At 47.5% G+C, this 13,916-nt stretch overlaps 1 protein-coding gene across 1 annotated transcript in view; it reads right to left on the bottom strand.

Annotated features, from left to right (window-relative positions):
* Nucleotides 1-13,916, bottom strand: part of LOC129714803 (teneurin-3-like) — a 282,436-nt gene that overhangs the window by 30,813 nt on the left and 237,707 nt on the right. Inside the window, 3 exon segments of the mRNA XM_055664649.1 lie at nucleotides 9,373-9,527; nucleotides 11,464-11,632; nucleotides 11,634-11,697. Of these exon segments, the coding sequence (XP_055520624.1) occupies nucleotides 9,373-9,527; nucleotides 11,464-11,632; nucleotides 11,634-11,697 (388 nt within the window).

The following is a 13,916-nucleotide window of genomic DNA, read 5'->3' as shown; positions in this document are numbered from 1 at the left end:
TGGAACGAGCTGCTGGAGGAGGTAGTTGAGGCTGGGACAATCACAACGTTGAAAAAACATTTAGACAGGTACATGGATAGGACAGGGAGTGGGCCAAACGCACGCGGGTGGGACAGGATGGGACATGTTGGTCGGTGTCTGGGCAAGTTGGGCTGATGGTTCTTGTTCCCACGCTGTATCTCTCTATCACTCCCCTTATTATTATTATTATTTTTTTTAATCGAAAATATTTATTCAAATATTAAAATAGTATTTACAATACAATGAAACAAAACACCACCATAATACAAGACGACCAAATATGCTAAGCAACTGCTAAACGACTATATTGCAATCCTTGTCCAGGATACATCCACACCCCCAGTTTGAGCCCAGCGGTCCCGGAACTCCCTCAGGTTGCCCGTAGACAGGGCGTATTCCCTTTCTATCCACACCCGGGCACGGACGTATCCCCGGAAAAGGGGCAGGCAGCCAGCTCAGGTAGAGCCCTCCACCGTCTGGTGCCTGGTGTCTGGTGCCTTGACTCGCGGATGGCCAGCTTAGCCAGGCCCAGGAGCAACCCAACCAGGACATCTTCAGCCCTACCCTCTCCCCATCTATCACTCCTCTTGGGGGGGGGGGATCTGTTTTGAGAGGTGGGGGACAATCCCCCCCATTTTTTGTGAACCATGTTGCAGCACCACCACAGCCTCCGAAGTCGGCCCGCTCCGTGATGGGAAGTCCACTGGCTCTGTCACCACGGTGAGCCCTCAAGGTCGATTCCAGTTGGAGGTCGCCAGCTACTAGAATCTAGCAGCCCGGGACTAGCTGCAGTTCCCAGGTCATCTCGCTTGCCCCAGGACTGGATGTAGTTCCCAGGTCATCTCACTTGCCCCAGGACTGGATGTAGTGCCCAAGTCGTAAAAAAATATCATCCTCCGGGCCTGATGACATTGGGTTACGGGCCGGATTAGGCCTGCGGGCCGTAGGTTGGCGACCCCTGTCTGAGATGTGCCTGCCTCATTGTGCCCCCCCCTCATGTTTTAAAAGCGATTACAGTCTGCCCTGCGTCTTTGACTATTTCCACCCTGACTAATAACACACAAATGCAATATTCTTATTAAAGGCTCGTTTGGAATCTATTTTCACTGCTATTCCTTTTTCCGCTTAGCAAAATGAGCGACTTTCAGCAACTGGGAGAAATGACAATGTATACCACAGATGGGCACAGAATGCGGGAGAAACTCAGCGGGACAGGCAGCATCCCTGGGGAGAAGAAATCGGCATCGTTTGGTGTCGAGACCCTTCTTCAGACCCAGAGTCAGGGGAAAGGGAAACGAGAGATATAGATGGTGATACAGAGAGATGTAGAACATTGCCAAGTGGGACAGGCCCTTTACTCCAACATTTTGTGTCTTATCTTTGGTGTAAACCAGCACCTGCAGTTCCTTCCTGCACTCGACAGCTTATACCACCCTGCTCCAGGAGATGGAGCCCAAGTAACACATTTTAATACAAAGTGGAGATGGCAAATACTAGAGAGGAACAGAATAAAGAGAAAGTAATCTTCCCCTCCTCTCTTTTTCATTTCAGTTTGTTAGTTTATTGTTCCCTTAATAACATATGCCATGCTTGCCTCTGCGGATCCTCCAGTGCTTCTATTCTGGGGCTGTAGGAAGCATCTTGTCCAGAAACATCTCCATCTGGTTTGGCCATAGCTCTGCCCAGGACAGGAAGGCTCTGTAGAGAGTAGTGCGTTCGGCCAAACGCAGCATGGGAACTACACTCACCCCCCTGCAGGACCTATACACTAGAAGGTGCAGAGCCAACAACATTATGGGGGACCCCTACCACCCCAGCAACGGACTGTTCCAGCTGCTACGGCCAGGCAAGCGCCTCCACTGTCATGCTGCGGAAACAGAGAGGATGAGACGGAGTTTCTTCCCACAGGCCGTCAGGACTGTAAACTATTATCTCATCTGGGACTAACTTACTGTTGTGTCTTTTTTTAAATACTGGTTCTGTTCTGTTCTGTTGTTTTGCACAATCGCAGGCATTGCCACTTTCATTTCACTGCACATCTTATATGTGTATGTAACAAACAAAGTGGACTTGACTTGACTTCATTGCCTATGAAAGTATGGAGGTCTAGAAAGTAAGCATGTAGGTCCAGCAGGCAGTGAAGAAAGTGAATGGCATGTTGGCCTTTATAACAAGAGGAATCGAATATAGGAGCAAAGAGGTCGTTCTGCAGTTGTACAGAGCCTTAGTGAGACCACACCTGGAGTATTGTGTGCAGTTTTGGTCCCCTAATTTGAGGAAGGACATTCTTGCTATTGAGGGAGTGCAGAGTAGGTTTACAAGGTTAATTCCCGGGATGGCGGGACTGTCATATGCTGAAAGAATGAAGCGGCTGGACTTGTACACTCTGGAGTTTAGAAGGATGAGAGGGTATCTCATTGAAACATATAAGATACAGTTGTACATATAATGTTAAGGGTTTGGACACGCTAGAGGCAGGAAACATGTTCCCGATGTTGGGGGAGTCCAGAACAAGGGGCCACAGTTTAAGAATAAGGGGTAAGCCATTTAGAAAGGAGACGAGGAAACAATTTTTCTCACAGTGAGTGGTGAGTCTGTGGAACCCTCTGCCTCAGAGGGTGGTGGAGGCAGGTTCTCTGGATGCTTTCAAGAGAGAGCTAGATAGGGCTCTTAAAAATAGTGGAGTCAGGGGATATGGGGAGAAGGCAGGAACGGGGTACTGATTGGGGATGATCAGCTATGATCACATTGAATGGCTCGAAGGTCTCCGCTTTCTTTAAGAGCCCTATCTAGCTCTCTCTTGAAAGCTTATTCTTAAAACTGTAGCCCCTGGTTCTGGAGTCCCCCAACATCGGGAACATTTTTCCTGCCTCTAGCATGTCCAAAAGTTAAAGGATGCTGCCTGGCCCGTTGAGTTACTCCAGCACTTTGTAGCTGTTTTTCCACAATTGTACGATCAGGCTGTGTGTTTACAAACACTTAGTTCAGTTTAGGTTTAGAGATATAGCACGGAAACTGGCCCTTCGGCCCTACGAGTCCGCACCGACCAGCGATCCCCACACACTAACACTTTCTTACACATTGGGGACAATTTACATTGATACCAAGCCAATTAACCTCCAAACCTGCACGACTTTGGAGCGTGGGAGGAAACCGAAGATCTCGGAGAAAACCCAGGCAGGTCACGGGGAGAATGTGCAAACTCCGCACAGACAGTGACCGTTGTCGGGATCGAACCCGGGTCTCCGGCACTGCATTCGCTGTAAGGCTGCAAATCTACCGCTGCGCCACCGTGACCGCTTGTTCACGGGGAGAACGTACAAACTCCGTACAGACAGCACCCGTTGTCGGGATCGAACCTGGGTCTCTGGGGCTGTGAGGCGCTCCAGCTATTTTTACATTGAATGCAGCATCTTGGCACTTTTACCTCGCATTCATATACATGTCTACTGTCTACACTTATTTCGTAATCTTTTAACAGAATGGTCTAATAATTAGTTCTTTAAGTACTTAATTCCCCATGCTGCTGTGTTATTTACACTGCTCAGTTCGAATTGTTAAACAATTTAATTTTGTTAAGTGGAAAATTATCTTTGGATTATTGGAAATCAAAAGGGATTTCAAGGACCAGAGAATAGGATAAACAAATTCATCGATTCAGAGAAACTCACTTTATGGAACACAAAATCAGACCTTCAGCCCTCTCTCCCATTGATTCCATCTACACCTCACGCTGCCTCGGCAAGGCCAGCAGCATCATCAAGGACCAGTCACACCCTGGCCACTCCCTCTTCTCCCCTCTCCCATCAGGCAAGAGGTACAGTGTGAATTTATCTTGCACTAAACGTTATTCCCTTTAGACAATAGACAATAGACAACGGGTGCAGGAGTAGGCCATTTGGCCCTTCGAGCCAGCACCGCCATTCGATGTGATCATGGCTGATCATCCCCAATCAGTACCCCATTCATGCCTTCTCCCCATATCCCCTGACTCCGCTATCTTTAAGAGCTCTGTCTAGCTCTCTCTTGAAAGCATCCAGAGAACCGGCCTCCACCGCCCTCTGAGGCACAGAATTCCACAGACTCACCACTCTCTGTGAGAAAAAGTGTTTCCTCGGCTCCGTTCTAAATGGCCTACCCATTCACAAACTGCGGCCCCTGGTTCCGGACTCCCCAAACATTGGGAATGTGTTTCCTGCCTCTAGTGTGTCGAAGCCCTTAACAATCTTATAAGTTTCAATAAGATATCCTCTCATCCTTCTAAATTCCAGAGTGTACAAGCCCAGCTGCTCCATTCTCTCAGCGTATGACAGTCCTGCCATCCCGGGAATTAACCTTGTAAACCTACACTGCACTCCCTCAATAGCAAGAATGTCCTTCCTCAAATTAGGGGACCAAAATTATCATCTATCCGTACAGTGTGGATGTCTCGATTGTAATCAGGTATTGTCTTCTTGCTGACTGGATAGCAGGCAACAAAAACCTTTCACTGTACCTCGGTACACGTGACAATAAACTCAACTCTACTCAAATACAATACCCCATCTGTGGTCTGACCATCGTTTTGTACAACTGAAACGTAATGCCCAAACTCTTGTGTAAGGTCCAGTGCCAATGACGGCCAGCATGGTGTATGCCCACTTCACCACCTGTGTGACCACCTTTGGAAGAAATTGCAGCGAGTTGCGGACGCAGCCTTGACCATCGCACAAACCAACCTCCCATGCATTGATTCCATCTACACTTCACGTTATCTCGGCAAGGCCAGCAGCATCGTAAAGGACCAGTCTCACCCTGACCACTCCCTCTTCTCCCCTCTCCGAGTGGATGTTAGACTTTAGAGATACATCGCCCTGCGGCCCACTGCGTCCGCACCGGCCAGCGATCACCCCGTACACTAGCGCTATCCGACACTCTGGGGATAATTTAACCAAAGCCACCTGTACGTCACAGAGTCATAGAGTGATACAGCGGGGAAAAACGGCCACTACACACTGGGGACAATTTACAATTTTGACCAAAGCCAATTAACCTACATAGAAACATACAAAATAGGTGCAGGAGGAGGCCATTCGGCCCTTCATTCTCGTAAACCTCCTCTGGACCCTCTCCAGGGTCATAATAGACTAAACTAAATAGGAAGTATAGGAAGGTTCCCAAAGAGGCTGGCAGGACCAATATTGGTGACAAATTGCAGACAGTAAGACATGTCTGGATAGTAATAAATGAGAGTTTACGATTAGGATTGATTCTAATTTATTGAATCTCGTTTGTTTCAACTATTTATCTCTGAGGTCACTGTAATATCTTAGGCTGACAACCAAACCTAATGTAAGTGATACAAATGAATTTGGCTGGCTGACCCTTTGACAATGGAATACCAGTGTCTTCAGGATTTATTTCAGCTTTCGTTTAGTTTAGTTTAGAGATACAGCACCCAACCAGACCCTTCGGCCCACCGAGTCCGCGCCGACCAGCGATCCCCGCACACTTGGAACAATTTACAGTCGCTACAATTAACCTGCAAACCTGCACGTCTTTGGAGTGTGGGAGGAAACCGGAGCAGCCTGAGAAAAACCCACGCAGGTCACGGGGAGAACATACAATCTCCGTACAGAGAGCACCTGTAGCCAGGATGGAACCCGGGTCTATGGCGCTGTGAGGCAGCAACTCTACCGCTGCACCACCGTGCTGCCCAAGACCGCAAGAAATTGCAGAGAATTGTGGACGCAGCCCAGACCATCACACAAACCAACCTCCCTTCCATTGACTCCATCTACACCTCACGCTGCCTCGGCAAGGCCAGCAGCATCATCAAGGACCAGTCGCACCCTGGCCATTCCCTCTTCTCCCCTCTCCCATCGACAAGAGGTACAGAAGCGTGAAAACGCACACCTCCAGATTCAGGGACAGTTTCTTCCCAGCTGTTATCAGGCAACTGAACCATCCTACCACAACCAGAGCAGTGCTGAACTACTATCTACCTCATTGGTGACCCTCGGACTATCCTCGATCGGACTTTACTGGCTTTACCTTGCACTAAACGTTATTTCCTTATCATGTATCTGTACACTGTGGACGGCTCGATTGTAATCATGTATTGTCTTTCCGCTGACTGGTTAGCACGCAACAGAAGCTTTTCGCTGTACCTCGGTACACGTGACAATAAACTAAGGCAGGGGTGGGGAACATTTTCACGGTGGAAGGTCGCATTAAGTTAGCAGTAATCTAATAAGGACGCATCCAATAAACTTCAATTAGATATACTTCAAAATGGACATTATTTTGTACAAAACCCCCCACACCTGACTTACTAATGTTTTAATTGTGGCCATCAGTCGGAGAGGATTATTTAGTTCTAACTTCTTTTTGACCCTCGGAAAATCCAAATAATAAAAGGCTTTAACAAAACATAATAATAATAAAAGGATGTCCACTGTGGACAAAATTTGGATGTAATCATGTATTGTCTTTCCGCACTTAATGGCTTAGAAGGCAAAAAAGCTTTCCCCTGTACCTGTACACGTGACAATAACTAAGTTAAAGGGGTAAGAAGGAACTTTTCATGGTGGAAAATCTGCATTGTTCTTCCAGAAACCCTCTTCATAAGAAGGGTTTCAGCCCGAAATGTTGATATACTTCTAAATGGACATTAGATGTACTGCTGCACCCCCTGAGTTTCTCCAGCTTTTTTGTGTGTAGCCGGAGAGGAGTACTTAGATGAAACTTCTTTTTAAGATTGTGGAAATCCAAATTTAAAAGACGAACAAAAACATGCGCTATAATGCTGATTGTTCTCCAATATCCTGCACTCTGTATCTTCCCCTTAACTCTACCTATTGAGCTGGAGTTTGGCTCATTGTACAAAATTATCTGGTCTGATTAGATAGCCCCCCCCACGGGTCCCATCTAGATTCACGCCTATTTCCCTCCCTCCCCCTCTTCCACCTCCATTCCTCCACCCAGCTTCACTAATCACAACCCTTCAATGCTTCTGCAAATTCTCTCTAGCGTGTGGGAAGCGGGAAAGCACGGAACTAGTCTGATCGGGTGGTCGATGGTCAGCATGGACTTGATGGGCCGAAGGGCCTGCATCCGCTTGCTGTAGGGCAGGATACAGTACGAGAGGGGTCCACTCTGGCTGAACCTCTATAAACTATCCTCCCACACACCAAGGATGTAAGGGTTTGTAGGTGCCGCCTATGTGGAGTTTGCACGTTCTCCCCGTGACCGCTTGGGTCTCCTCCTGTTGCTCCGGTTTCCTCCCACATCCCAAAGACGTGCGGGTTTGTAGGTTAATTGGCTTCTCGTGGGTGGGGAATGGATGGGAAAGTGGGATAACATAGAACTCGTGTTTGGAGGGGTGACCGATGGTCGGTGTGGACTCGGTGGGCTGAAGGGCCCGTTTCCATGCTATATTCTTAAACTAAAGTAATTTGTGGATCTCATTTGCAAGATTACCATGTAAAGAACTAAACGTTCAACTAAACTAATATAATATACAAGAAACAGGAAATGCAGAAGCTGGTTTGCAAAAAAAGACACAAAGTGCTGGAGTAACTCAATGGGTCAGGGAACATCTCTGGAGAACATAGATAGGCGTTGTTTCGGATGAGTGGATGAGAAAGTGGGATACCAGAGACCTAGTGTGAATGGGAGATCGCTGGTTGGCGTGGATTCGATGGGCCGAAGGGCCTGCTGTATCTCTAAACTTAGTTTCCATAGTATTGATCCAACTCTGGAGCTATTGGGGGCGGCACGGTGGCGCAGCGGTAGAGTTCCTGCCTCACAACGCCAGAGACCCGGGTTCTATCCCGACTACGGATGCTGTCTGTACGGAGTTTGTACGTTCTCCCCGTGACATGCGTGGGTTTTCTCCGGATGCTCCGGTTTCCTCAAACATTCCAAAGACGTGCGGGTTTACAGTTCAATTGGCTTTGGTAAAATTGTAAATTGTCCTTAGTGCTAATAGGATAGTGTTAGTGTGCGGGGATCGCTGGTCGGCACGGGCTTGGTGGGGCACAGGGCCTGTTTCTGTGCTGTAGTTCTAAACTAACACAAACTATCTCGAGATGCTTTCAAGAGAGAGTTAGAATAAGGGGTAAGCCATTTAGAACGGAGATGAGGAAAAACTTTTTCACCCAGAGAGTTGTGAGTCTGTGGAATTCTCTGCCACAGAGGGCGGTGGAGGCCAATTCTCGGGATGCTTTCAAGAGAGAGTTAGATAGGGCTCTTAAAGATAGCGGGAATACGGGGAGAAGGCAGGAATGGGGTATTGATTGGGGATGATCAGCCATGATCACAGTGAATGGCGGTGCTGGCTCGAAGGGCCGAATGGCCTACTCCTGCACCTATTGTCTATTGTCTATTGAAAGTGCTAGTGTACGGGGTAGTCGCTGGTCGGCAGGGAGCTGGTGGGCCGAAGGGCCGTTTCCGCGCTGTGTCTCTAAAGTGTTCACTACACATTGTCCTACTCTTTATTATCTAGTCTCTTTTTCTCTCTCTCATTTCTATAAAAAAAAAAAAAATGAAGTTGTACATAGAATGTAACTCTTTTGTTTTCTGTATAAAAATCCAAAAATTCTGGAAAGAAATATTTGAAATCTTCACAAAATTATTTAAAACAAAATTACTACCCAAAGTAGAATGGATCATTTTTGGAATATCGGAAGGTAACCCAGAATTAAATATGTTTCAAAAGAATTTACTTAATTATGGGCTAATAATCGGAAAAAAGCTTATACTTAAATTTCGATTGATTTTCCTTTCTTCTTTTTTTTTCTTTTCTTTCTAGGGTCTTATTTCTTTTCTTTGCTTCCTTCTCTAATTCCTTCCCTAAGGAGTTCTCTTCTCCCAACACTTTCCTGCACCTTCTCGATTCATGCTTATTTTCCTTACTTCTTTTATTTCTATCTTTTTTAAAGCTCAAAAAATGAAGTGGTACAACATAATGTAATAAGATATATGCGATGTATTAATGTGATTTACTGTACTGCTAATAAAAATAAAATTAAAAAAAAAAAAAAAGAATGTAACTTGCCAACATATATTTGGCACCTGAAAAAAGGTACCACTGTATTGTACTTGCTTCTAATAAATAAATATATTTTTAAAAACATCTCTAAAGTGTGGCTTTGGATTTTCTCATCGCACCTCACTCACCCTTCCATATCTCTAGACCCTTTCCCCTGACTTTCAGTCTGCAGAAGGGCCTCGGCCTGAAACGTTGTCACCCTTTCCTTCTCTCCGGAGATGCTGCCTGTCCCACCGAGTTACTCCGGCCTTTTGTGTCTATAATCGGTGTAAACCGGCACCTGCAGTCCATCCCCGCACCCGACAATGGAACCATACCTGGCTGATGTGCATGGTGGTGTCACAGGTCAATGGTCGCGCGGATGTGAGGTCGTTGGATCCCAGCAGGGTGGATATAATTCCATTCTGGTCCACCTTCCTGATCATCGTTCCGTCCACAAAGTACATCAGGCCGTTCTTGTCGATGGCGATCCCTGCCAACGAGAGGGACACGTTACTGCAAACTGAGGGCCCAAGTAGGCCGCAGCGTTAGAGTTGCTGCCTCACAGCGCCAGAGACTGTGGGTGCTGTCTGTACGGAGACAATAGACAATAGACAATAGGTGCAGGAGTAGGCCATTCGGCCCTTCGAGCCAGCACCGCCATTCAATGTGATCATGGTTGATCATCCCCAATCAGTACCCCGTTCCTGCCTTTTCCCCATATCCCCTGACTGCGCTATCATCAAGAGCCCTATCTAACGTCTGAAGAAGGGTTTCGGCCCGAAACGTTGCCTATTTCCTTCGCTCCATAGATGCTGCTGCACCCGCTGAGTTTCTCCAGCTTTTTTGTGTAACGCCCTATCTAACTCTCTCTTGAAAGCATCCAGAGAGCCGGCCTCAGCCGCCCTCTGAGGCAGAGAATTCCACAGACTCGCCACTCTCTGTGAGAAAAAAGTGTTTCCTCGTCTCCATTCTAAATGACTTACTCCTTATTCTTAAACTGTGTGGCCCCTGGTTCTGGACCCCCCCCCCAACATCGGGAACATGTTTCCTGCCTCTAGCGTGTCCAAACCCTGGGGATGATCAGCTACGATCACATTGAATGGCGGTGCTGGCTCAAAAGGGCCGAATGGCCTACTCCTGCACCTATTGTCTATTGTCTATTGACAGTTGTTACTCTATGTATAATAATAATAATAATAATAATAGAATAATAATAACTTTATTTATAAAGCACTTTAAACAACTGCAGTTGCCACAAAGTGCTGTACATGAGAACTCATGGACAAGAAGTTATTACAAACCATTAAAAACCGTAAAACAAAGGACTATAAAACAGTAAAAATTAAAAGACATTAAAAGCACTAAAAACAGGAGCAATGTCTCAGCCAGTGTCGAAAGCCAGAGAATAAAAATGAGTTTTTGGGGTGGATTTGAAGATGGACAGTGAGGGGGCCTGTCTGATGTGCAACGGCAAGGTGTTCCAGAGTGCCGGAGCAGCAACAGAGAAGGCTCTATCCTGTATTATCTAAATGGTGGCCGATTGGGAAAGGGGGAGATGCAGCGAGACCTGGGTGTCATGGTATACCAGTCATTGAAGGTAGGCATGCAGGTGCAGCAGGCAGTATAGAAAGCGAATGGTATGTTAGCTTTCATTGCAAAAGGATTTGAGTATAGGAGCAGAGAGGTTCTACTGCAGTTGTACAGGGTCTTGGTGAGACCACACCTGGAGTATTGCGTACAGTTTTGGTCTCCAAATCTGAGGAAGGACATTATTGCCATAGAGGGAGTGCAGAGACGGTTCACCAGACTGATTCCTGGGATGTCAGGACTGTCTTAGGAAGAAAGACTGGATAGACTTGTTTATACTCTCTAGAATTTAGAAGATTGAGAGGGGATCTTATAGAAACTTACAAAATTCTTAAGGGGTTGGACAGGCTAGATGCAGGAAGATTGTTCCCGATGTTAGGGAAGTCCAGGACAAGGGGTCACAGCTTAAGGATAAAGGGGAAATCCTTTAAAACCGAGATGAGAAGAACTTTTTTCACACAGAGAGTGGTGAATCTCTGGAACTCTCTGCCACAGAGGGTAGTCGAGGCCAGTTCATTGGCTATATTTAAGAGGGAGTTAGATGTGGCCCTTGTGGCTAAAGGGATCAGAGGGTATGGAGAGAAGGCAGGTACGGGATACTGAGTTGGATGATCAGCCATGATCATATTGAATGGCGGTGCAGGCTCGAAGGGCCAAATGGCCTACTCCTGCACCTAGTTTCTATGTTTCTATGTTTCTATGTATATGAGCTATGCGAGTGTGTCTGTGTATCCAGCTGTGTTCTGGGCACCAGACGCCACTGTGCTGCCCAGCGTTACTCTATGTCTGAGCGAGGCAAGTGTGTCTGTGTCTCTCGATGTATTCTGGGCCCCACCTACCTTTGGGACTCATGAGCGAAGCTTCCACCGCCTTGCCCCCATCTCCACACCGGGCCTCGTCGAAGGGCAGACACTGTTCTCCAGTCCCCGCCGTCACCTCGGAGTTTGCGGTCACGTCTTTGTCACCGGACAGCGACTTTGGGTGGTAAATCCTGCGCGTGCTGGTGTCCGGAGATGTACAGGTCTCCCGTGACCGGGTCTGTCGCCAAGTAATACCGATGGGCCGGGTTGTTGCTGCAAAAGGAACACTTCTTATTGTGGCATCGAGAAATGGAACATAGTATTGAATTAGTGGATTACTGAGTCATAGTGTCGTAGAGTGATACAACATGGATACAGGCCCTACGGCCCAACATGCCCACACCCACCAACATGCCCCGTCTATACTAGTCCCACCTGCCTGCGTTTGGCCCACATCCCCCCAAACTTGTCCTATCCATGTACCTGTCCAAATGCTTCTTGAAACGTTGCGATTGTCCCAGCCTCAACTACCTCCTCTGGCAGCTCGTTCCACACACCCACCACCCATCAATGTGCTGAAAGCCTTGTTGAAAGGCCTCCACAGCCTTCTTTGCCACAGATGGCTGTGGAGGCCAAGTCAAAGGAAATTTTTTAAGGCAGAGTAGGATAGATTCTTGATCAGTACGGGTGTCAGGGGTTACGGGGAGAAGGCAGGAGAATGGGGTTGAGAGGGAGAGATAGATCAGCCATGATTGAATGGTGGAGTAGACTTGATGGGCCGAATGGCCTAATTCTGCCCCAATCACTTGTGACATTATGACCATCATTACCCTATCCACACGTGATGGCATTTACAAGATTCAAAATTAGATTTTTTAATAGACACAGAGTGCTGGAGTAACTCAGCGGATCCATGTTCTCCACAGATGCTGCCTGACCCGCTGAGTTACTCCAGCACTCTGTGAAACGTCACCTATCCATGTTCTCCACAGATGCTGCCTGACCCGCTGAGTTACTCCAGCACTCTGTGAAACGTCACCTATCCATGTTCTCCACAGATGCTGCCTGACCCGCTGAGTTACTCCAGCACTCTGTGAAACGTCACCTATCCATGTTCTCCACAGATGCTGCCTGACCCGCTGAGTTACTCCAGCACTCTGTGAAACGTCACCTATCCATGTTCTCCACAGATGCTGCCTGACCCGCTGAGTTACTCCAGCACTCTGTGAAACGTCACCTATCCATGTTCTCCACAGATGCTGCCTGACCCGCTGAGTTACTCCAGCACTCTGTGAAACGTCACCTATCCATGTTCTCCACAGATGCTGCCTGACCCGCTGAGTTACTCCAGCACTCTGTGAAACGTCACCTATCCATGTTCTCCACAGATGATGCCTGACCCGCTGAGTTACTCCAGCACTCTGTGAAACGTCACCTATCCATGTTCTCCACAGATGCTGCCTGACCCGCTGAGTTACTCCAGCACTCTGTGTCTTTTTTTTTGTCAACCAGCTGTCCCTGGTTCTACCAAATTCTGTTTAGTTGACGGTGTATTTCTAAACAGTGATCTATCAAATGAAATACACAAATTGGTTTGGTGAGGAGATACAGCATGGAAACAGGACAGGCCCTTCGGTCCATCAGGTCCGCGCCGACCAGCGATCACCCGTTCACACTCGTTCTATGTTAGCCAATTTTCACACCCACCCCCTACACACTCAGAGTGATTTATAGAGGGGGTGATTAACCTGCAAACTTGTACGCCTCTGGGATGTGGGAGGAAACCGGAGCACCCGGAGGAAACCCATGCGGTTACGGGGAGAAACGAGCAAACTCCACACGGGCAGCAGCTACGAACCCGCACGTCTCTGGGGCACGCGGGGAAAGCGGGAGGTTATTGTCAACAAAGATTCAGAAAAAGTGGAGCCCTGGCTGGCGGACTGCCAACGTCATCCGAGTATCGTTCTGCAGAGTATCTTAGCCTGTCTTACAACGAGCAGGCAGTGAAGAAAGCTAATGCAACGTTGGCCTTCATAACAAGAGGATTTCAGTATAGGAGTAAAGAGGTTCTTCTGCAGTTGTATAGGGCTCTGGTGAGACCATATCTGGAGTATTGTGTACAGTTTTGGTCTCCTAATTTGAGGAAGGACATCCTTGTGATTGAGGCGGTGCAGCGTAGGTTCACGAGATTGATCCCTGGGATGGCGGGACTGTCATATGAGGAAAGATTGAAAAGACTAGGCTTGTATTCACTGGAGTTTAGAAGGATGAGGGGGGATCTTATAGAAACATACAAAATTATAAAAGGACTGGGCAAGCTAGATGCAGGAAAAATGTTCCCAATGTTGGGCGAGTCCAGAACCAGGGGCCACTGTCTTAGAATAAAGGGGAGGCCATTTAAGACTGAGGTGAGAAAAAACTTTTTCACCCAGAGAGTTGCGAATTTGTGGAATTCCCTGCCACAGAGGGCAGTGGAGGCCAAATCACTGGAT

This window comes from Leucoraja erinacea, chromosome 41, assembly GCF_028641065.1.
Source record: "Leucoraja erinacea ecotype New England chromosome 41, Leri_hhj_1, whole genome shotgun sequence".
NCBI classification, from domain to species: domain Eukaryota; kingdom Metazoa; phylum Chordata; class Chondrichthyes; order Rajiformes; family Rajidae; genus Leucoraja; species Leucoraja erinaceus.
The sequence above is the reverse complement of the archived record's forward strand: the minus strand, read 5'-3'. Positions and strand labels throughout refer to the sequence as shown.